Below are 26123 nucleotides of genomic sequence, written 5' to 3'. Positions count from 1 at the left end.
GTTAGGACAGCGCACAGGTTGGCCGCAATTCAAATTTGAAATTAAAGAAATCTTTGTAATTGAAATAAATAATTATTGAAAATGCACATGAAAGTATATAAATTGTACAACTATTAATTCGGATAAGACACGAATCAATAACATATTTGTTAAATAGCTGTTTATTTTCGGTTTCCAAAGAATAACTTACATTTTACAAAACATTTAATTTCAGAAGAAATTCGTTCGAAAATTCAAAATAATTGTTTATATACATTCGTGTGCACTTTTTAATGATTATTTATTTAAATTAAAAGAACTGTTTTTAATTCCAATTTTAAATCACGCTCCAACTGCGATAGACGATTATCTTGGCTTGCAATAAACATGTGTTGCGACAAACGAGGTTTGACTGTACATTATTTAACATTTGAACTTAAAATTATTAAATTTGAAATGTTTTAAATGGCAATAAGAGCTTTCCGTTTTCGCTCTCTCGCATGTATATTTCACTTACCAGTCATGGAAATCCCCCTAGCTGTTCAGAAAAAATTCCCATGTTTTCGTAACATAGTTTGAATTCCTTATTACTACTTTCTGGTTTCAAGTTTTAATTTCAACTTGTAAAATACTTGTCGGTGGACAAGGCATTGGGGACCAAAATAATTGAATGGAATTAGTTAATAATTTAACAAAACGTGGTGGCCCTCGTTAGTGAATTTATTGATTTTGTAAAAAAATACATACATTCTTGCCAGGAATGTAGTGTACATATTATATTTTGTGTGTGTAATGAAAACATTGTTATCTTTGGTTAATATCACAGTTATAAAATATGTTTCGAATTCAGAAGAGTGCCAATTTGACTTTTATAATTTTAAGTTTGATGTCGATTACTTCAAATGAATATTCAGCTTTATAAGCTTTAATTTGATATATTAATAATCGGGAAAAACCCGGAAAATGTTTCCTTGCCTTTTGGCGGACAGCCTATAACGGTAAAGGAAAGGTAAGTAAGATATATTTATTAAACAATGTGCTTTTAAGCACGTATGTATTGCGTACATTCTAATTTACATATCACGATCAAGGTATCGAGATAACTTCATAAATATAAAACCCATAATGTTCAATTAAAATCGTACCTTGAAAATATGCTTATTTTGTATATAGTATATGAATGAATTATTCTATAATTAAAATATAAATAACATATTAAATTTAATGAACAATTTTATGTACAGTATCGATATGCGTCCGTGAAAAGCGTACTGCCTATGATGTATTTACAATTGAAAATATCTTCGACCTGGCATCATGTCGCATAGGAAAAATGCCCCTTCCAGATAAGAAGTTTCAGAATTTTGGGAAGTCCGAATTAATTCTGCTAGCTTTTTCTTAGTGAAAGTCAGCAATACAAGAACAAATTACATTTTTCCAAACTTTCCAAAAACGTTTACTTGTTTTAAAAAAATTAGTTCAAAAAAAGATGCAGATCAAATAATGTTTGTCTTTAGGAGAAGTTTACTCGGAAAGGAATTTTTACTAAGACCTAGTGATACTCTAAACAACACAATAGTTCGTTCGTGCGCCCGCACAAACGTGACAAGAAAAGAGCTATTCTAAGAGAATATAGCAGAAGAACTTAAGAGAAACGCTCTTGAGTTTAGTAGAATTAACCGTTGTCGCATCTGACAGAATCGCAGTTATTGTTCCAGAACAGACAGTTCCCAATTCCACTGTAACAAATGAGAAAGACTGCTGCGAGGAAGATGGCCGTGCACATTGTGCATGGTTTTTGCTCCAAGAAGAATCCGATCAAGTAGAGCACCATGAACATTACGTGCGTTTGTAACAGGGCAGGATTGATGGGCTTTGGTATCAATAGCACGGGTATTAACCATTGTATGCAGTACATCTTGTGCTCCTTTTTTAGTGCGAGTTTATTGTCGTGATATACTTTTGATTTACCACCGAACTTCTAATTTTATGCAACACCTGTGAAAGAAAGCAATTATGGTTAACACACTTTTTTCCTAGACAGCGACGTAGCTAGCCCTGAGGAGGCCCTGTATCAAAACTCTTTGGGGGGCCCCTTTTTAGGAAAATAAACAAAAATACTCACACAAAACCTCGGGGACCCCATATCATTGATACGGCGGTAGCTACGCCCCTGTTCCTAGATACACTAAGTCTGCTACACAGTTCATAGCGCACACAGCAACGCCACTATATTAATTTATAACGTTGTTGCAGAAAAAATAAAATATGGTTTCGTTTATCACCAAGGATATTGTAAACACAGTTTTTGGTGCAATTAGCCCTCTTGTTTGTAGCTTCATGATTTGTTCAATCCGTCTTCACTCTAAATAATTCATGTAGGGCAAGGAATTTTATAGCTAAGGTGTGTTGACTGTGCAATGAGAAAGTCCTTGATAAAGTTCTCCAAAAACGAAAAACAGAACTGAAGCTTTATGTGGTAGTGTCCTCTTTTCATTCACTTTATTGGCGTTGGATCGATGTACGAAAAATGAACAAAGTTTGTGTAAGTACCCTTAGACGTGTCATTTACATTTGTCAATTCACTTAGAGCGCGGATATTCGTTTGAGTAGAACTAAAGGAGACTTCAAGTTGGCAGAATAGATCGCGATTAAATATTTTTCCGGAAAGGGGTAAATTTTCTTTTTAAAATTAATTACATACACGTGGAATGTACGATTTGAATTTTAATCTAAAGTGAAATATAATCCTTTTTATTTCCGAAAACATAATAATAGTACATTAAATCACAATTAGGGTTAGGTACGTCTTTACCGCTGGGAGGTCAATGTTCGCAGGACGAGTAGTAAAACTATGGTCGTAGTCCATGGTTTTTCCCCGTTGTCCGGTCAACATTAAAATCCCCGCCTCAAAACGTGAGTAACCCTGCAAGTGATGTAAGCTATTTTATTGGAAACCACAATATGTTCTGAGCCTATAAAGCCCCCTGAAAAGTGAGCGTCTTAAAGCCATTTACCGAAATGATGCGAGAAAGTCCTATTAAGTGAATGTTTTCTGATTATGACGATGATCACTGACTGACCATACTTCTCTTTTGTTTTCTGTATCTGTCGAATTCCTCGAAGGCAAGTTTTTATTTAACCTTAAGATTTTTTTCTTTCACTTCGTGATTTATGTTTAGGAATGGCATTTTTGTTGTTTTTTCTTTGAATTTGAGTGTACGAAGATTTACAATTATAACACTTTACGACGTAATTGCTGATAATTGAAGGTTATTCACGGATTCTATTGTTGATATGTCATTTCGTATGGTGCGAGATGTGAAAGTAGTTCTTTCCGAGGTCAAGTTTAATAACCGAATGCATTCTCGGGTTGTGGATAGAGGGTCCTTCTACTTAGGGTGTTTGCTGAATATGGTTAGAATAATGAATAAGCAGTCGCGGAAAATTGTCCAGGGATGGTCCCGAAGGCATGAACCCTAAGCGGAGGCGTGACAACCGTGCCGAATGCTGAATGGCACCTGGGATATATATGGGAATAATGACTCTGGGATACCGGGCAACCTCTGAGAGTAAGCAGCCTTATCATTGCATGCGGGGTTCTACAAGGATGGACGAACCCTTCCCTAGCTGCTCGTGGGAACAACAATTACACAATCAAACTACCAAAAAGTCTTAAATGCGGTTTAAGACGATCGAACACACAGAGCACCTGACAATGGATAGACAAATAGTGCCGATCACACTAGAGCTCGGGGTGTTAAAAATAATTTAGATGAAAATACGACGACAAACAGGCGAAACGCCCACACTGAACAATTTTATGATTAATGGGTAGGCCTCTGCTCCTAATGGTAATCTTCTTTTATTATCGAAATGCCTAAATATCCTTCATGAGTTAATTACCTGTCGCTCAGGTGTCAAGGTGCCCCCAAACAAAGAGGCGCACTCGAATTGAGGCAATCGTCAACACCCCTAATCGTTCTACGCTCGAATTGAGCCGAAACTATCCTGCACAGTAGAACGGGATATAAAATATTTTACGAGGAGTTGGATGGGCCCTGGTAGCTTTTTGAAACGTTATAGAATTTATTATTATAAATACTTACCCTTATAAGAAACTTGATTGCGCATATTTTTTTCTCATAGCAGAAAGTTGTAAGTTTCTTAGTTTTTGAAATAAATGGAAAAAACACGAATTTTTAATAGCATACAATTTTCGTATTTTTTAACTTCAACTCGCTCTAAATTAGAAACAATTGTGACTTTTAACTTATAATTTATTCGAATTAGTAGTTTTCTGTCAAATTTTAAATTAATTGAAATAGCCGTTTTAAAGTACGATTATTTTATTGTTGTGCGCGCAGTCTCGTAAGATTGAACTCGTAGCATAGACTTGGGATCCATCAAGCAAAGGAGGCTGTCATCCTAGTAGACCAGTTATATTGAATATTGGAATTGAGAAAAACAATAGCAAACGTTTTTTTTATTGATATAAAATAAATATTTATCATTGTATACAATTTGGTAATATATACATAAATAAACTATTTTTTTAATGTTTAATAAAATATTAATATAAAACATAATATTACATGTCGTATAGCGAACATAGTTATTTTACTTAAATTTTTGTAACATTTAAAGTGTAATAATTATGTACATTAGATGTTAATCGTTCCTTTTAAGACAAAATACAGATCTCATTTTTAGAAAAAATTGCCAATTAGTCTGTATATTCCATATACACTTTCAATGTTAAACAAGTTTAAATTTTAAAAAATTGTTAACTATACGACATGTAATATTCTATTTTATATTAATATTTTTTCAAACATTAAAAAAATAATTTATTTATGCATATATTATAAAATGTTATATAATGATACATATATATTTTATACCAATAAAAGAAACGTTTACTATCAATTTGTATCAATTCCACTATTCAATATAACTGGTCTACTAGGATGACAGACTCCTTCACTTGATGAGCCCCAAGTCTCATCAGGCTGTGGTCACTCAGTGCTTTAGAAGTGCAGACCGATAATCTACGGTGGTGCCATCAAACGAGCCCGCAGGCTTTTAAGATAAGATAATAGATGCTTGAGGTTATATCCAGATGATTTGTAGATAATGTAATTAAAAAACTTAATGAATTGAAAAACCAATAGAAAAACAAATAAAAATATATAAATAATTACCGGAATAATTATTTATATATTTCTGCTTGTTTTTCTATTGCTTTTTTCATAAAAACATGTTCTAAGGAAAAACGAAAGATGATGGAAGTATGTTTGAAAGCAGTTTTCATTTAAATTTTTTAATCATTTTCGACATCAATTTTCTTATCGGCAGGTACCTTTTGCAAAATATTGCTTTGTTTTTATGGTAATAATACAGAAGGTACCGCTCCCTCTTTTAGTGTTCAGTTGTGTACTGCAACGATAATCACCAGGTCGAAAATGATGACAACAAATTAGATATCAGCTCTCAAACAGTTCTTAATGGGTTAGGTTTTACATGTGCTGACGTTCCGAAGACAACGAAGGAGTAAGAGAAATATATCAAACTTTGGCTTCTAAGCGACGTGTAGCGGGGGAAAGTACTACAGAGCCATCTAACGAGCCCGCAAAACAGGATCAAAGTATGTGTCTTCACGGTTACCTATATTAGTGACCACAGTCTGAGTCTCATCTACAAGTTCAATTTCACTGCACTGCGCGCACAACAATAAAATCCTCGTACTTCATAAACGGCTATTTCAATTAAGATAAGACTTGACAGAAAACTTCCACAGATTCTACTGAACGTTTCGTCCACTAGAAATTATCGATTGCTCAAACTTACCTCGATAGACATTTCGATTGAAAATATTTAAACGTTCTTCGTGCACTTACTAAAAAAAAATTACTAACTTTTTTCAAAAAAAAAAAAAGAGATTAACTTTCATTACTCTACAAGCTTGAGTATAGTTTTATACACAATTCGTCCAAATTATAAGTTAAAAGTCGCAACAGTTTCGGATTTAGGGTGTGTGGAAGTTAAAAAACACGCGAATTGTATGCCATGAAAGAATCGTATTTTTTCAATTATTTCAAAAACTAAGAAAGTTACAATTTTTCGGCAAATCAAAAAAAAAAAGGAACGCAATCCAATTACCTATAAAGGTAAGTATTTAGTAAATTCAAATTTAAACATTTTTCAGAAAGCTGTCAGGGGCCATCCCATTCCTCGCAAAATATTTTGTATCCCGTTCTACGATGTGGCGGTTTCTATCTTACACAAGCAAATTTATCTTTTTGGATATACGAAGGCTGTTTGATAAGTAGTGACTTTTTGAATAAGAGATTTTTTCGGCAAAAAGCGTTTAATTTCTTAACATAATATCCTTTTAGTTCGATACACTTAGTCCAGCGTGTTTCCAATTTTTTTTATTCCTTCTAAATAATAGGTTTTCTCAAGGCCCTCAAAATAGGCGTTTGTTTCGGTGATGACCTCTTCATTCGACCCAAACCTCTTATCGCCCAGCCATTTCTTCAGGTTTGGAAACAGGAAATAGTCGCAGGGGGCTAAATCTGGAGAATATGCTGGACGAGGTAGCAGTTCGTAGTCCAATTTATCGATTTTTGCCATCGTAACTACACACGTGTACACCCGTGCATTGTCCTGATGGAACAGCACTTTTTTCTTCGACAAATGCGGTCGTTTTTTCTTCAAATCAGTATCGAATCTGTCCAAAAGCTCTGAATAATATTGACCGTTGATTGTTTTACCCTTCTGAAGATAATCGATGTGAATAATACCGCGTGCGTCCCAAAAAACTGTGGCCATGACCTCGTTGGCCGACAGACCCACCTTGGCCGTCTTTGGTGCACATTCACCCGAAGAAACCCACTGTTTCGAGTTGTTCCTTGCTCTCTGGTGTGTTGTGATGGATCGACGTTTGGTCCACGGTTACGAAACGGCGCAAAAACTCGTTCGGATTGCGGTTGAACATCGTCAAACACTTTTTTGAAGTGGTCACACGGTTGCGCTTATGGTGGAGTGTGAGCAATCGCGGCACCCATCTCGCGGATAGTTTTTTCATGTCCAAATAATCATGTAAAATGTGATGTACGCGCTCAGTTGAGATGCCTACATCCTCAGCCACCTCACGCACTTTCACTCTCCTATCGTCCAATATTATTCCATGGATTTTAACGATTTCTGGCGTGTTGACCTCTTTTGGGCGACCTGAACGTTCAACGTGACTTGTGAGGCTACGACCACAACGGAACTCAGTAAATGGCGTTGACGAAATAAAATGCTTATTTGCCGAAAAAATTCTCTTATTCAAAAAGTGACTGACTTATCAAACAGCCCTCGTAGTAAAATAGATTTTAAACTTAAGAAATTTAATTAGAAATATTTATATTTTACTTAAGGGCATGTGACACAGCTAAATACCAATATTACCGACCTCACTTTATCAGTTCACTGAATGTTTTTTTAAACCTAAGAACTTTTTTTGTAAATAAAATATCGAGCTGAAACTTTTGAAAATGTATTAGAGTACAATAAAGTACGTTTAAGTACAGCATTTTGGAAGGAACTTCACTGAAAATTATTTCATCTTTTTTCTGAACCACGACATTTTTTGAACGTTCGAACTTTTTTTATACATAAAATATCGGTCTCAAACTTTGAAAAATGCAAGAGCCGAAAGAAAACTACGTTTAAGTGCAAAGCTTAATAATAAAAGATGTAAAAAAAATACTATTTCAACTATCAATCCCATCGGCATCAGCCGGTAACGTTGTACACGAAAATACGAATCCTCTAGAGCCTAGACGAGGCTCTAGAGCCTCAATGTCTCTTGCAAAATCGCTATCAATGTCTCTTGCGTCGCTATTTTCTTTCGTCGATTTCATTCATATCGATTATGGTAGGTATTCGATTGCACTGAACTCGCTTTCGAACCAAACATCACTTGAAACAAAGCAATTAAATGTGGTTATATTTTTTGTTATGATCTACAAGAATCGTTATTATCATTGGCAGAGGTTGACATTCACTAACGACATTTTTTCAAACATATAATGACATTTAATTCTTTTGGTCCAGTCACTTATTAGTGCAATCGAATGCTTACTATCGATTGGGTTTATCGATCAAGCCACTGAAAGCGAGTAAGTGAGTGAGTAAGCGACAATCTTAGATCAAAATAGCGATGGGGACAAGCAGAGATGAGATGCTGTCAGAGCTTTTATAAAGATTCTTGATTAAAATCACAATAAATTTCGAATCTTTCTAATTTCCCATAGTGCCTTCAGTAAAAAAGGTCATTGTGCTAAGTTGCTTTTTCAATGAACCTAGTTTTTTATTGTGGATATGAAAATCGATAAAAGTGACGCTCCTTTTGGCTTTCCATCATTTAGTCAAGCTCAGTGCAATTTATATTTCATAGTGTATTATTTTTACTAAACTAAGAAAGAACTTTATCAATGACTTCTTCTAGTGATTACAAATGAGACTTGGGCAAATTGAATATACGAAATTTGGAATATTTAGATGTGATGATGTGCAGCAATAAGGTACGTGATGTACGGAAGTCAAACAGGCTTTCTGAGTTATGAAATTTTCCTACTTCTAGGTTTTTAGGAATCACCTTGGCTGGATTCAAGAATTTTTTTATTAGATTCAGAAAGAAATTGGATAAATTCGGAAAGATTAAAGTGGGTAGTCATTCGGAAATAAATCAGAAATATTAGACGAGATTCGAAAAGAAATATGAAACATTCGACGACATTCGGAAAGAAGTCGAAGAGAGGGACATTTTGAAAGAAATCGGAAAGGTTCATGGGACAGCTTGAAGTTCGTAAAGAAATCGGAAGCAAAGATCCCATCCAATTCGAAAGGATCAGAAAGGAACCTCTTCCCGAAATCTTTCCGAATCTTTCCGACAATATTAACATTAACATTTTAGTACTATTTGTGACATTGAAACAAGATTTAAGTGAAAATCAGATGCTATGTATTTAAATAATTTTGAAGTTATGTTAAAACAGTACCCGGCTGTGCATTATTATCATTTATCCCAAAAAATAAATGTTTTTTATGATTTACAAACTAGAAAAAATGATCGAATGGAAACAATTGATTTTGTGAAAGTTAAAAAAACAGTTGCAGCGCAAATTTTGCATAAAACTACTATTTTGCATATTTTAGGGTAATTTCCAGGCACATTACACGACGATTAGGGGTGTATGGAGTAAAATTTGTGGGGAGAAAATTATTTCCTGAAAATTCCGTAAGTCTTAAGAGATGGCTTCAAAATAAAAAGTTCTGAAAATACTTTAAAATAGTTTCTAAAGTATTTATACATAAATATTTACAACTTTCTTCCTCTCTTTTCTTCTAATGCGGTTGGTGACAGGCGAAAAACGAGACACACTTTAGAAAGTCTAGCCTCGTTGGGAAACCTCCGTTTTTATATTTGTGTATTTTCGTTCACAATAAATTTTGTTTTCTGGAAACTTCTTTGCTTCTAGTTTGGATTTGTTCTAAGCTGTTTCGTGTTATGCAACTCGAAGTCTGCGCGTTGTTTAGGAATTTTAAAAATACTTCGATGTTTGGATGTAGTGAGGGACACGCATCATTGAATATCGAGTGGAAGGATTCGAATCGGTCCGTTGTTCGCCAAAGAACAGAATTAACTGACGCCCAAACATGAGGAGGAAAGAGTGCTTTCATTCCAATGTAGTTTTTCATAAAGTATATGATGAAATGATTCAGTCGTGCATCTTCTGGCCGAACAGCGACCAAGTACATAAACCCGTTCCCTACTTTCTCGTATTCCAGATACTTCAGTCTAAATACACATCTAAGCCACTTTTCAATGACTGATTCGTTATCTGTGTATTCGCGACTTAAGCCTAGTTGTTGAATTTTCCTCCACCTATAAAGAAAGCAAAACAAAATTAGAAACCAGTTTAAAAAACAAAGTTTTTGTTTAAAAATATGTCTTTAAAGCTGTCTATCTTATTATGAATAAAAAAACATACTAATGTCATTTAAATCACTAAATTTATGAAAGTTAGAAAAAAAAGGATAAAAATTTCCACTTTTTAATATCTCCTAAGTTTTTTTGCATTTTTCAAACATTATTTTAGGGTTTCCTTAGATGATTTTACATGGACTTTGTCAATGGTAATAAAAACAGTTGTTGATACGTTTGAAAAGATTATGTTTATATTATGCAGTAAGAATATCTATTGTATGATTTATGTAAGCATTTAGGTCAATTTATTATCATATACATTATTTTGATATTTGAAATTTATATTTATACTAGCATTATTGTAGACATGCTAAAAAAATATTATATTGCCAATTATTATTTAAAATATACAACAAATCAAGTCTGTTCGCCAGTAGCACTTATGTATGCACTAAAAATTCGACGCAGTAACTTTGGCTTAAAAAGTCCGCAATCATCCCCTGTTTATGAATATTAAGGATACTTTTTCGAAATCTGGTGCAACCATTTTTTAAACAATTTCTTTATACAGTTACATTATTTATCAAGGCAAAATGTTTCTAAAACTGTTTAAGTTTGAAAATATAAATTTAACCCATTCTAATTTAAATGATTTAAAAATTAATTCATTCATTAAAAATTAATGCATGTTAAACCATTATAAAATTTTTTAATTATTATAATTTAACGGTTTTATTTCAAGACGTGTTTACAATCCTTCATCATTTTCTGTTATATTATATTAGTTTCTATCGTCAGGAATTATTCGTATTTCTAATAAAAATTAATTAATCGATTGTTTCAAATAAAAATCACTTGACCCAAAAAATTAAAGTAACATTTTTGAGAAACTTTGTTGTATTTTTCGTCAGAAATTGGTATTTTTTGACATAAATGCAGCGGCTTGATTGTTCATCTTTTGTGCAAAAATATTATATATTAATTCTTAAGTTAAAATATAAATTTTCATCACTTATCAAAACAATATTTCTGGCTTTTTTGTTTTACTATTTCATAGATGAATAATATATTTTGAAATTCGTGTAGACAACAAATTTCAATTTCTGGATTTACTTACCACGACTGCCCTAGATGAAATCGGCACCCAATGATGTTTGCATGCACAAAAACTTGTTTCAGGCCCAAATGCATGGATACTTCAAAATCACAAACGACAGTTTTCGGCTCCAGCTTGTCCGATCCCTTGCTTTGACATTTTCACTTCAAAACGCGAAAAACTTCAGCATGTCCTTTTCGATTTGTTCGTCAATAAGCAGAAGACAAGTGGAATGTTGTATCCATCCACATAGGAGTTTAACGTGAAGAATTGTAACAAATGTTTTTCACAGTACTGAAATATTCCGTCGGCAAGAAGAATCTCTTGATGTTCACACAGAAATTTAAGATTTATATTCGACGATAATATGATTGTATTGTTAACTCTCTCGTTATGGAGCAAGTCTGAGCTTGTCAGAACTCTAGTGGAAAATATGGAATTAGGCTATTGTACTACTTTCAAGATAATTGCAAAGAATTAAAAAGAATAAAGAGAAAATGAATAAGAATTCAGGATTCCAACCGATATTTTCAAATATTTTAAAATCGCTGAAAATTTTGCGTTTTTTTCAATTGTTTTGCAAAAAATGTTTAAAAATGCAACTTTCATAAAATTTGGATGACACCATTAAAAAGAGCGACCTCTAAAATAGTAGGTAAGGTATCTAAAGAATTTTTCGCTCAGCTTTTTCAAGATGAAAAATAAGCTCGAAGAAGGTACATCCGAAAAGTGTTCATATGACGTTAAAGGGTTAAGTAATTATTTTTGTTACATTTTTTAATTATAACTGCACTCTGAGTGGGAACTAGACAAGAATTTAAAACATTAACAAAAACCGCTACTTTCTACTACTATTCAAATTTTTATTTAATTTAATCTATTATTCCCTCGATCTAGCTGGAAAGTTGAAAAAGAGATCTATTCTAAGAGAAAATTGCTAACATTTATAAAAACTTGTTTAAACAATTTATGAAAACATATTATTATCAGATATGCATGAAAATTCGGGAAAGAAATATCGAATGGATTTTTGGAGCATCTAGTATCTAATCATCTATTCGCTAGTGTACAGTATATCTATATAGTTAAAGTAGAAGGAGCACCCAGTTAGTATACCAGAGATGAGGTGGGAGATAGGCGATACCATGTATTTAATTTCGTACGATTTTCGCCAGCGCCACCTATTACCTGAGGCTTTTGCGAACTAAAATAAAGCGCCCCCAATTACTCAGGCCAGTATACGAGTTGAAATAGATGATAGACGGTTCTACTTGAGGGGTCAAACAGGGCGGCATTTTTCCAGTTTGACAATGTCGGCAGAGAAGATCAGAGTGGGTAATTTCGCGCATATGGTCTATATTCTAGTTCGCAAACTGGCTAGGTGAATTTGGGATGCTTTGATTAAAAAGTTTACATAAAAGAATCTGAATAATTATGCACAATTAAACATTTTGAAAAAATTACTGTTTTTTAGTATTCAAAGAGTAATTTAAGAGCCTACTTATCAAAATTTTAATCATTCTTTTAGTACATAACGATAAAAAAATAAAATATGGAGGAAAATAAAAAATATTTTTATTGAAAATTAATACTTTTTTGATGTTTAAAGATTACTATATATTTTTCGAATTCATTGTTTTTGTTGGTAGAAAATTTATCTTCTAGGTCAAAAAATTATCCTTTTCATTCAAAATTTAATTCTTTTTGGACATTTGTTGATTTTGAATTGAAAATTGAACTATTTTACTTATTGTTCAAAATTGATCTTTTTCGGTAACAAATTCATCTATTTGGTTGACAATTTTAAAATGTTTGTTTTCAAGTTTGTTGTTTTTTATCAGAAAATTAATTTTCTGGGTTAAAAATTCTTTTCATTGAAAATGAAACTTGCTTAAATCCGTTGTTTTTAGGTTGAAAATTGAGCTATTTAATTTGTCTTTTTAATGCTTGAAAATTAATCTTAGTATAAAATTCATTTTTTGTGTTACGAATGTAAGTTGTTTTTAAAAAATATTTGGTAAATTTTCGGAAATATTTTTTTTAATCACTCAGCATCTTCTCAAATTTCTAAATGTCTGAAACGAAATCGAATTTTTCTTAAAATTTCAAAAAATATTTAAAAAATTTAAAATCTTGTCTTAAATATTCCGAATTTTTTCGCGGAATTTATAGAAATGTTTTTAAAAAATTTTATCAAAAAATTAATATAAAAAAAAACCTTTTAAATTTTCGTATTAATCTTAAGAATATTGTTTCATTCTCTTGAAACCTTTCAAAGTTTAAAAAAAGTTTCTAAGTATGTAATTCAAAATCTTTCAAAACCAATTTTTTTCAATAATTTGTTTAAAAAAATTTTTTTTACTGAAATTAGAAAAATTTATTAAAGTACAATTTATTCGAAAGACTAATTATAACTTTTGTGTTACGAAAGGTATGAATGTTGATTTAGAACACAAACGGGACATAACGTAAGTCAATTATTTCTTTTACACAAAACCTGGAAGACTTGGCAGGGTCATTGCATTTTTTAAATGTTGTGGAAAAAGTGCAAAAATCATGGAATCTTGCAAATAATGACAGGATTTTTTTAATTGAAAGATACTTTTTTTTATAGAATATTTAACTATTTCTTGAAAATTCGCCGTTTTATAAATATTTGATAAATATTAGGAAATCTTTTAAACTTCGAAAATATTGTTAATCACTTCAACACCCAAATTTTTCTTACAATTTTTACGCCCTAAAATATTTTAAAATTTCTGAAGATATTATGGATTCTTTCTAAGCATTTTTAGAAATCTTTTATAATTTTCTCTAACAATTTATTTTTAATAACAAGAAATCCTTTCAATTTTTTTGTATGAATATGATTTTAGTGGATGTTTTCAGTTTGTTATTTGCTGGGATGCCGACAAATGTTGAGCGAAATATAACATTTTTCTTATTTTTAAAGTTCATTTGCAGAGAATACTTAAAGAGATTCCAAGATTTTAAAAGAAACTTGTCAAAATTATCCAAAGTTAATTTTGAGAGCATATTCTATAACTTTTTAAAGAAATTGCTAAAACAATTCTGGAAAATTTTAATATTGAGAAGATTTTTAAAAGATAAAAGAAAATTTAGATTTCTGAAGATTTTGAAATAAAGTTTTGGATTCTATTTCAGAATTTGGAAAGGATTTAAGAAATAAAAAATTTTGGCCTAACATTTCGGGGAACGTTATAATTTATTTTTTATTTAAAAAACAAAATTTTTTTAGGAGAATTTAAAAAAATGTTGAAACTTTTTAAAACATTTAAAAACTGCGTTGCCTTAATAATTCGGTAAACAAAAGTATCAACACTCAGAAATTTCCGAAAAAGTAAATATGATTTATCGCGTATATGCTTGGACTGGTGTCATTTTTAGATGACGGTTGCTCACAGTGGAACCATGCGGTGTTTGTTAAACCTTTTTCTTTAAATTTTAATTTTTTTAATTCGTTGTTTTTGGTAGACAATAAAGCTTGTATGGAGATTCTTTTCTTTATTAAAAAATCAAATATTTGGTTAAAAATTAATTTTTTCATTTACAATTTTTGACTGAAAATTGAGGTATTCAACGAGTAAAATTTTTTAGTTCAAACTTTAAATATTCTATTTATGTTTTATTGGTTTAAAATTAATCTTCATAGTTGAGAATTCTTTTTTATACAATATATATTATTCAACGCCCAAATTTGTCTTAAAATTTTTACGTCTTATAAAATTAAAAAATTGCCCAAGATATTTTGGATTTTTTTCCAGCATTTTTAAAAATCTTTTTAAATTTTCTCTAAAAATTTATTTGTAAAAACAAAAAATCCTTTTAAATTTTCATATGAATCTGAAGAATGTTCTTTCATTACTTTTCAAAATTGTCAAAAAGATTTTAAATTTGTTCGAAACCTTGACTGATTATATTCTGCATGAATATGATTTTAGTGGATGTTTTCCGTTTGTTATTTGCTGTGAGACCGATAAATGTTGAGCGAAATTTAGATTTTTTAAGATTTCGAAAGAAAAATCTTGTTAAGAATTTTGAAAGATTTGAAAAGGATAAAAAAGTTTTCTAATTTTCCTTAGAAAAGTTACAATTTTTTAAAAAAATAGGAAAGATTAGAATTTATTTAAAAAATAATTTTAAAACTTTAAACAATAATTTGAATATAAAAGATAAAAGAAAATTTACATTTTTGAATATTTTGAAATAAAATTTAACATTCTTTATCAGAATTTGTAAATGTTTTAATAAAATTAAAAAATTTGGGGTTAAGATTCCGGGGAAAGTTTTTATTTTTTTTTTAATTTAAAAAAAATAATTTTTAAAGAAAATTTAAAAATATTTTGAAAATATATAAAAAATGCCACGACTCAAGCATCCGGTAAAACAAAAGTGTCAACACTTAAAAATTTTCGAGAAAAATAAATACTATATACCACCCAGTTCACGGTTGTGAGACGGGGCCATAGGTTTGATTTATCGCGTATATTCTGGGAGCTAGTGTCATTTTTAGTTGACGGTTGCTGACAGTAGGACCATGCAGTGGTTGTTTGCTCTTTAAAATTGCTTTCTTGAACACTTATTATATAATTTAATTAAATAGTATTTAGTTGAACTTTAATTAAATAAATAAATTGATTAAAATAAATTAAATTAAAAAATATCTCATTTTCTTTTAACTTTTAATACTTTTCACATTTCCTAATTTAGTATATGTACTAATAACTGAGTTTTTAGATTCAGCCTTTATAAATCGGGAAAAAAATCTTTTAAAAAAACTTTTTAAAAATCTGGGCTATTAATTTCAGCTTCAGTTTAGAGTTAAAAAATTATGTTTTTTTCTTTTGCAGTTAAAAACATTTTTAATAAAAAATACAAATTTGGAATAACTATTTGCTTGTTACAAAGGTAAAACCACATTCCAAGTTTCGACAAGAAGGAATCACGGCTTATCTGTTTCTTTTTAAAGTTATATAAATATAATTTCCGTAAGATTACGGAGATATTTCAAAAATATTTTTGAAGATTTCACATATTCCGAAAAAAATGCAGAAAATTTTTATGCATTTTTTTATTTTGCAGGACACACAAAATATTAGGAAAAATTAGAGTCAGCTTAAAAGATATTTAGGACTTTCAGAAGATTTGAAGAAATAACTTTAAAAATATTTTTTCAAAAAACTTTTCATGTTTTTAAATATTGTTAATCTCTTCAAAAAATCTGAAATTCCTAAATAATTTTTGTAATAAAAAATTACATTTTCACAATGACCTTCAAAACTTACAGATTTGTAGAAACTTTCAGAGAAATCTTACGAAACAAATTTCATCCTTCCAAAATTCTTAAATAGCTTCTAACATTTTTTTTCGAAATGCTCAACATTTTATAAAATTGTTAAAAATTGTTTTAAAAAATGTATAGAAAATTTTTAATTGTCTAAAAAATTTCAAATTTTAAATTACTTTAAAACCCTTACAAAACTTCTACACCTTCGAAATATCTTTTCAAATCATTCAGTTTCCTTAAAAAATCTTTTAATTGTCCTAAAATCTTCTAGATTTTCTTCCGTGTGTTTTAAAATCAAAACACAATTATTTAAAAGATTAAGATATTCTGTTTTTTGCCCATTATGTATTTCATTTTTCTTACCTCTTTCAAAGTTTGAAAAAGTTTACAAATTGTATACTACGATAGAAATATGTTAAGAACAGATTTATTTCCTATAATATTAGAAAACCCATTTGCAAATAAAATTTTATTTGAATCAATTATGTTTAGAAACAGTTGGAAAACATTTGATCATGAAATGAAATTACTTAATTGAAAATTTCCATTTACAAAATTAATGTTGCGGTAAACTCGTAATATTTATTAATAGACTTAATTACAGACAGTTAACTTAAACAGTCTTTTTTTTGAGTGACTCGCAAAATTCTTAGATATTGAAAAAATCAACTGCAAGAATAAAAAACGAACATATATATATATATCTTATTTTTTTCATATCTAACTTTGTCTATTAAATCATTAATATCCAGGGGCGAACTGAACCTATTACTCCTATTAATAATAGTTAATATGCATAAATATATTGAATTGTATGCATATTTTAAAACAAATCTCATATTAAAATAACGCAAACAATCAAAAATTCCTTGGAACATTTTTAAACACTCTCAAATATTGCAATTCCTTTAAAATATTGTGACACACCTTAAACTTTTTTTAAAGATTTTTAAAGTACTTTTGAATTTTTTTAATTCTCTAAAATTTCTTAAAATAATAAAAATAAGTTGAAAATTCCTTGACATCTTTTAAAACATCCTTAAATATTTAAAATCTTTTGAAATCTCTTGAAATTTTTTAAAGCTCTTGAAAATATATTGTAATTTTAACAGTACCATGAAATATATCAAATCCTTTAAAATCTCATATTAAATTACTATAATCAATTGATAATTCCTTGGAAACTTTTTTAATTCTCTTAAATTCGTCAAATCCTTTAAAACCTTTTGAAATACCTAGAACTTTTTTTAAAGATTTTTAAAGTACTTTTGAATTTTTTTAAATAACCCTTCTAAAATTTTATTATTTCTTTGAAATTCCTTTAAATTATAAAAATAAATTAAAAATTCCCAGTGGGCACAAAATTTGGCGACGTCTTTACGACATCGTTACGATATCGTAAAGACATCGTCAGACCATACGACTCATTTAAGATATATCGTAAAGACACATTAACGACATGGACATACAATGTCGTAAATTTATCGTAAAGATGTCGTAAGATGTCGTAAAGACGTCACCAAATTTTGTGTCCAATGGGTTCCTTTACATCTTTTAAAATATCGTCAAATATTTAAAATCCTTAAAAATCTTTTGAAATCTCTTGAAATTTTTAAAGCTTCAGATTGAAATTTGAAAAAAGAAAAAAGTTCCAAAACGTTAAATATTGAAATATTTGTTGATTAGAGTTTTGAAAATGGGATTAATAAAACTCCAAAGCTTTCGAAATCTAATTTTCAAACATTTTCAACTATTCAATAAGAATAATTTTCAACTGGATGAGATTCTAGTCTTCAAATTTTGAATTGTAAACTTGAAAGTTTATTTATGAAAAATTAATAATCATGAATTAATTAAAAGCGTTCAAAATTTAAACGTATTTTTGCAATTGGGCAATCTCTGAATGAAGTTATTTCAGACTGAAATGGAGAAAACAGAAAATTTTCAAAATGTTAAAAATGTTTGTGGATTAGTTAAAGTATTAAATTAAAGTGTTAATAGAAATTACTCGAGTTAAAGTTTAACTATTTTTAAATAATTTTTGTATATAATTATAAAATTATATATATATTTCTTTTTTTTAAACATACTCTTAAATTTTGAACGCTTTCAATTCGTTTATGATTAATAATTTTTTGTAAATAAACTTCTAAGTTTACCATTCAAATTTTGAAGACTTGAATTCCATCAAGTGGAAAATTACTTACATTTCATAGTTGAAAATAAGATTTCGAAAGTTTTGAATTTGTATTGATTCCATTTTCAAAACTCTAATCTACAAAATTAGAATATTTAACGTTTTGAAAATTTTTATTTTTTCTAAATTTCAATCTGAATCTTTAAAAAATTTCAAGAGATTTCAAAAGATTTTTAAGGACTTTAAATATTTGAGGATGTTTTAAAAGATGTCAAGGAATTTTCATCTTATTTCTATAATTTTAAGGAATTTCAACGAATTTTAAAGAAGTACTTATTTATTTCAAAATGTTGCAAGGAATCTTGAATTGATTACGGTGATTTAATATGAGATTTTGAAAGATTTATTATATTTTAGGATATTTTAGCTGATTCCAAGGAATTCTCAATTAATTCCAATGATGTTGTATCAGATTGTAAAAGATTTGAAATATTTTAGGTTTTTTTTTTTTATTTTCAAGGAATTTTCAAGAGATTTCAAAAGATTTTAAAGGATTTTAAATGTTTGAGGATGTTTAAAAAGATGTCAATGAATTTTCAATTCATTTTTATAATTTAAAGCAATTTCAAAAGAATTTTAACAATTATAGCAGGGTTGTTTAAAAAAAATTCAAAGTACCTTATAAATTTTGAAAAGGTGTCAAGGTGTTTCAACATGCTTTGAAGGTTTCGAAGTACTTGAGAGCATTTTAAAAGATCCCAAGGAATTCTCAATTGATTACAGTAATTTAAAATGAGATTTCAAAGGATTTGATATATCTTACGATATTTTAATAGATTCCAAGGAATTTTCCATTGATTTTAATAATTTAATATGAGATTTTAAAGGATTTAAAATATTTTAAGATGTTTTTAAAATTGCAAGGAATTTTTAAGAGCATTGCTAAAGATCAAGAGATTTCAAAGGATTTTTTATATTTTAGGATGTTTTAAAACATTCCGAACATTTTCAATTAATTTCAATAATTTAAAGCAATTAATTATATTTAACTTTTCAGGTTGAAAGTGGAACTGGTTTGTTAAAAATGTAGTTTGTTTTTTGGTTGACGATGTATCAATTTAGTTGAAAAAATTTGTTTTCTGAAAATGTACCTATTTTGTAGAGAATTTTTGTTTGCTTTTGTTTAAGAATTAATTTATTTTAACTACAAGAAAATAAATCTTTTTTGTCGAAAAAATAACTATGATTAAAAATTAATTTTTGTATAGAAAATTAGACTTGATGGAAAATAAATTTCTTTTGTGCAAAGTTCATGTATTTTATTCAAATTTCTGTTTTTTTAGTATACAATTCAGCCTTTTGGATAAAAATTTAAACTGTTTAAAAATGTAGCTATTTTGTTGAAAAAAATTTCAACAATTTTGTTTAAATTTATGTATTTTATTCAAAATGTTTTTTTTTTTGCAGAAAACTAATTGTTTTAGTTGAAAGTTGAACCATTTCTATTAAAAGATATTTAAATAGTCATTAATAATAATATAATATTTTATAATTATAATATTAACATCAATAATATATATAATAGTCATAATATCCATATTATATACACCTGAAAAACATAAGCTCAAAATCGACTCATGCATGAAATGAAGAATAACGTGAAACATCAAAATCGCCAATTTCTTTAATTTCTTTCTAATGGGAATCGAGATATAAATAGAAGACCACCGAAGTCTTTCGAAACTTTCAGATCGGCAACAAAGATATCTTTGTGGTAACTAATTGAGCAGAAACGTAATTGGTAAATCATTTCAGAAATTGCTAACTTTCGTCATTTACCGACGCGCAACTTGCGCCTTCAAAGTATTTTTTCACATTCTCTTATTCCATTATCTCGGCCATCTCCCACCTCATCTCTGGTTATACAGGGTGGACACGCTGGGGCTTACCAAAAAGTATGCAACCCGTCTTGTAAGCTAATGCAATTTTTATGGAAGTGTAAGAGGGGCCCTCCAATAATTAAGCCAAACGGGCGCATTCGAATCGCGCCAGCGGTCAACCACCCTACCAAACTGAAACGTGAATTGCGTCAGGAAAAAAAGGTGTGAAAGTAGGTAATTTTCAGATAGCATAAATGGCGCTAGAGCTTTCTTCAAGTGCTCCTCCCATGAAAATGGGACAATAGGCAAGAAGACTTGACATACTCCTCCCATGAAAAACAACGTGTGATTGAAACCGAAAAATGTGTTTTCTGTTTCCTTGCTATGTTCTAGCTAGAATGTAAAAGTGAAATATATTTCTTATATTTCTGCATGAAACATATAATTATTAAAATTATTTGAAAATGTATGTAGTAAGGATGCAAAAAGGATGCATTGGGGAATCGTCAAATAATAATAGCCCTTCTTTAAAATATTCAGAATTTCAGTTTCAGTTAAAGATCAGTGACAAAAAATGTCACATGTTTGTGCATATTAATACTTTCTTCGAAAAAATAAATTTATCTTTTTTTTCTTTTTAATAATGAATCTTCAACAACAAAATACATTTGTAACCCAAACGATAAATGTTTGTCAAATATGAATAAACTTCTATAAAAAAATATAAATTTTTAACAACAATTGAAATAGTTACATTTAAAGTGAAAAAAACATATATTTTTGAATCAAACAAATTTTTAAATTAAAAAAAAATTTAATCGAAGAACATAATTTTTAACCAAAGATATGAATTAGGTAGCAAGAAGATAAATATTCTATAACAAAAGACGACGTTTCAACAAAATACATAAATTTTCAACTGAAGAAGAGGAATGTTAAAAGCAAGAGAAATTTGTCATATCATAGGATCAACGTATAAAAAGAAGCTTTAAATTTCAACAGAATTTACAAAAATGAACTGTTTGTGGTAAGTTCTGTTTTTCAAAACTATTATTTGAATGTAAATAATGCAACGAAAATATACACTGTACCTTCGTAACTTTCGTCGTTTTTTCACGAATTTTTTATTTTATTATTTTTATTTTCATTGTTACTTTTCACGAATAAAACAAAAAGGAAGTGATTCTGAACGAAATTTTAGATATTTTTGGGATAATTATTTTGGTTAAATCGCCTTTTTTCGTATTCTACACATTTTAACCACAAAATGGAATTTCTGCTTTTTCATTATTTTTTGTACAATTAAAATTTGAATTTTCGATTTTCCAAGAAAATCCAAAATTTTGTTATGAGTCTTGTAGGGATTTTAAAAAGAAATGTTTCTCTTCTCTTAACTTTTTTCATAGCATGCATTGTTTGGCTCAAAATTTTGAATTTCGGTTGATTTAAAAAATTTTGAAAGTGCTATAACTCTGAGAATTTTCTGTCAATTGAAAAAATTCATTAAGATAAATTGCTTGTTCATTTTAATACTAGAAAAATTCGAAAATAGAATTTTCAAAATAAAAAAAAGTGGTCTCAAAAATTTTCAAAATGCGCTCACTTTTTGAATTTTTACAAAAATTGGCTGGTTGACGAACTCGTCCTTTCTTTTAGGATCTAAAAAAAGTGTGCCAAAAATAGACTTGATCCGTTCATTTTTTCGAGAGTTATCGTGTTTACGGGCAAGACGGACAAACAGACAGGCGCCATCGTAAAAACCTGATTTTCGGATTCAGGGGGTCTCGAAACCTGGAGATCCGTTGAAAACTGTGGTGTCAAATTTCGGACAATACTAATATTTTCTCAATCATAAATGATGAGAATGTAAAAAATGAAGAAAGTTGGAAATTTTATAGAAACACCCAGAAAGCAACCCCTTTTTTGAACAACCCTTTTCACCCCTTTTTGAACAACTTCTCTTTGCAATGTACAACAGTAATTTGCTAACATATTTACATCCCACCTTCCCTGATACATACGTTCCATTTCTTTTATGTCTTGATGGAATCTTTCTTCCTGCTTCTCACTGTAACCCCCCAAATTCATTGTAATGTAATTTATGTGAGAATCCAAGAAGTGCAACTTTAGGTTCATCAAACGACTAAGCTTTCCAAAGTATTTCACCAGATCAGTTACTATTTTCTTTAAGTTTTCACTTTTATGATTACCGAGAAAGTTTTCCACGACATTTTGGATACTCGTGCACGCAGCTTTTTCTTTTTTGTTCGTAGCTTTAATGAAATTCTGATAGTTCAACATTTTTCGGATTTGTGGGCCATCAAAAAACACCCTCATCCATTTTTGCGTCTTAAATATTTGGAATTTTTTGTTGTAAATATTCTAAACATTTTCATTCTTTGTTAAGAACCTTCAAAAATTTCTTCATGAGACCCAATTTAATATGGAGAGGACGTAGAAATACTCTGTCTGGATTGACTAACGGGGTTTGCTTAATATTTTCCAAACCTGGCTCAAATGAAATTCTCGTGGACCATTCTTTGTTAGTACAGCGATTCTTTCTATTTCTACTGCCCCACAAAACACAAAAAACATGGATTTTTTGTGAAACCTGATAGTTGCCCTGATACCAAAACTAAAATGTACAAGTCTCCGCAAATTCTGCAATTAAATTCTGAATACTTGATCTTTTTCAAAAGAAATTCGAGATTTTTGGTTCGTTTCCCTGAACACAGTTGAATGAGTTATCGGTATAGGAGCGAACTTATTCGTGTTGTGAAGTAATACTCCCTTGAAACTTTTTTTAGAAAAATCAATAGAAAGTCTGAACTCCTCATCCTTGTAAACACCTGGTTTCAATTCATCCTTTAACCGTTGCACACCGTTACTATACACCAGCGATGGGTCGTCTATTTTCGTGAAGTATTTTCTAAATTTTACTTCTCTTTTCCGGAAATAATCAACTTTAACATCTTTTGCTGCGTAGTTCTTTTTTTCATAAACGACGTAAAAAGTTCTGCACTATCTTTTGGTAGCCCTAGATCTCTTACCAAGTCATTCAGTTCCTCCTGCGACGTAACTTGGGAAACTTTATTTTTGCCTTTACCTGGGATGTAATCGTCATTTTCGTGATGCTCCGATTCATCGCTATATTTATCGGAATCACTTTATTTCTCGGATTCAATGTTTTTCCGTGATTCGTCTACTTCATCAGAATCATTTCTTACATCAGAATTTCTCTCATTGCAGCACGATCTTTCTGGTTTTTCTACTGTTTTGACATTGGTATAAACAAAGCTTTGCTTATTTTTTCTGTTGAAACCTGTAACGTCATTCATACAAAAGTAACTATCCTTTTGATGCAATGGCTCCTTCCACAACGTAGGTTTCTTACATTTCATGTCCTTAGAATGTCTGCTTGAATCCCAACGATGTAACATCTTAGAAGAAGCTGCATATAATTTGTGTGACATCAATTTTTCGTACGTTACTTTAAGACCAAAACATTCTTGATAAATTTTTTCAATTTTCGCGGAAGTTATTCTTGAATCTGTTGGGGGTTGGTATTTGCTACATATGTAGCAAAAAGCACTAGTGTCTTTGTTGCATGACTTTGACGAGCACTATGTCAACTTGTCGTCAGACACACTACGGCTTCATCCTCATACCCTTACGTGCACCTGCAAGGCAGCGCGCCTTCGCTAGCTTCGTTACCTCAACAAATCTGGGAAAGAATCAATCTACACATCCCCTTTCAGGGCAGTTGACATCGTTACAGTACCTGTCAAAGCAGCAGGATTTTGTGCTACAGACTGATAGCAATGCTAAAAGAAGGAATAACAAGTTCTATATACTGGACGCTGAATACAAACAATTTATGCCGAGAACAGTTTTTAGTGTTTTAGTTTTTTTTGGTTATGAATAGAATGCGACCTCGCAGAGTCAAATGACCTTTAAATTTGGACTCAGCGACCCTGAAAACATTCAACCGCTTTGTTTTCAGGGTGTTTCCATGAATGTTCCCATTTATATCGTTTTTTTTATATTAGAAACGAAACGCGACCTGACCGAGTCAAACCAACCCCGGATTCATATTCAGCGACCCCAAAAACGTATAGAAATGTTTATCTCGTCTGGTGGACAAGACCTTTTTTTCATATTCCTGTGTAATTAATATAATACGTTACGGTTAAACATATAAGTATAGAATCTACATTGAAAAAAACGTTGCGCTGTTATGTAGAACAAATTTTATTAGCATTCATATTCAATAATAAATTAGGTTATCATTAAATGAGTTCTTATTAACAAATTGAGTTGATTTTTTATGAGGAGTTGACAACTCGACCGATCGGTGTGCTTCTGAATATTTCAAGTAAAAAATTCAAAAAACATTGGTTGTCCGTCCTTTCCTGGTACAGTGAATGGAAGCAGAAGTGCAAAAGAAGGTAGATTAATTCCACCAAGCTTGTAATGTCTGGAAATCCTGTCAAACTAAAATGTTTTCCTTGAATAGAAGTTTCAGTCTCTTTATTTTCTTTCTCCGCAGAAAGCAACAAAACTATTTTTGGAACCACGTTGTTCTTCGGATTATTTATAGGGATGCAGGTTTGTGTTGCAGCTTCTCGTGCTGATTCTGTCATGTTGCAAAATTAAATTGGTGGCATTTTTTCGCATTCAGGAGGTTCACAATCATCGGTTTGAATGCCGATCTTGACGCCGACAGACACATTGGCTCTACTAAAATAATTGGGGCAACTGGACCTAAAAAAATATATATTTACGATTTATTGAATTGCTAATCCTATACTTTAATATTGCAAGCATGACCAATCGTCGCCCTAGAGTTATACTATTCCATGTCCATTTTTTGAAGATTTGGAACCATTATTATTTTTAGGCTCAGTAAGTATTAAACTTTGTTTCTAAATAAAACTTTCACTAATATTCGCTAAGCTGTCGCATCTAACAATTAAATCACTGAAGTTAATTGAAATTTCGAATTATATTACGCCATGTCCTTCTTTGCGTTGTTATAAGTGAAAAAATGTCCACTTCGCAACGCAAATTTTATATTCATAACTTACTTTCAAATTGAGAAATAACAAATTTTAAAATATCTTTAACCTTGAAAGTGTCCACTGGAATATTACTCCAAATTCAATAAATTGGAAATAAGTAATTTAATTCACGGTATTTAATAAAATAGAATCATGTAAAATATCATTCTTTTTAAATTTTTACATAAAATTTTCACTATAAATATTTATATTAAAAATATTTGCTGGGCATAGCATACTATAATTCTAAGGAAACATGAATTTGTTAAATCTCATATTATGCCATGCCCAAAATCAATTTTTGATAAGGCTAAAACACATTCGATTTAAAAGATTTAAAAAATTCATTTTTTCTTAAAATTATATTATGCTATGTCCAGAAAATATGTTTAAAAGAACTACTTATCGTTAGATTTTAAGTAAAAATAAACAGAATGATATTTTACATTATTATATATTAAAATTTGTGTTATAAGGTTCTTGCTCGCGCATTATTTTTGGCCGACAAAATTATTTTGACCATTAGCAAAATTTGAATAGATTAAACTTTAAACCAGATTTTCTCAGTTTGACAGTTGAGTAGCTGTGGTAGAGTAGGCGTTCCGCTTACATAGCCCCTTTTACGGAGTAGTTCAGCATGGTTTCGCAGACGTTGCTGCGAAAAGTGCGATAGCTCCGGGT

General features: G+C 30.1%; 1 protein-coding gene across 2 annotated transcripts in view; it reads right to left on the bottom strand.

Moving 5' to 3' along the window:
• Nucleotides 1–682: 682 nt before the first annotated feature.
• LOC117182154 (bladder cancer-associated protein) overlaps nucleotides 683–26123 on the bottom strand; it is a 38028-nt gene continuing 12587 nt past the window's right edge. For both annotated transcript variants that reach the window (XM_033375205.1, XM_033375206.1), the window contains exon 2: nucleotides 683–1977. In XM_033375205.1, coding sequence (XP_033231096.1) covers nucleotides 1655–1897 — 243 coding nt within the window. In that variant the 5' untranslated portion in view covers nucleotides 1898–1977 and the 3' untranslated portion in view covers nucleotides 683–1654. The remainder of the gene's footprint in view (nucleotides 1978–26123) is intronic.

The sequence above is a fragment of the Belonocnema kinseyi genome, chromosome 10 (assembly GCF_010883055.1).
Source record: "Belonocnema kinseyi isolate 2016_QV_RU_SX_M_011 chromosome 10, B_treatae_v1, whole genome shotgun sequence".
NCBI lineage: Eukaryota > Metazoa > Arthropoda > Insecta > Hymenoptera > Cynipidae > Belonocnema > Belonocnema kinseyi.
Note: the sequence above shows the minus strand (reverse complement) of the source record. Positions and strands in the feature narration are given on the sequence as shown.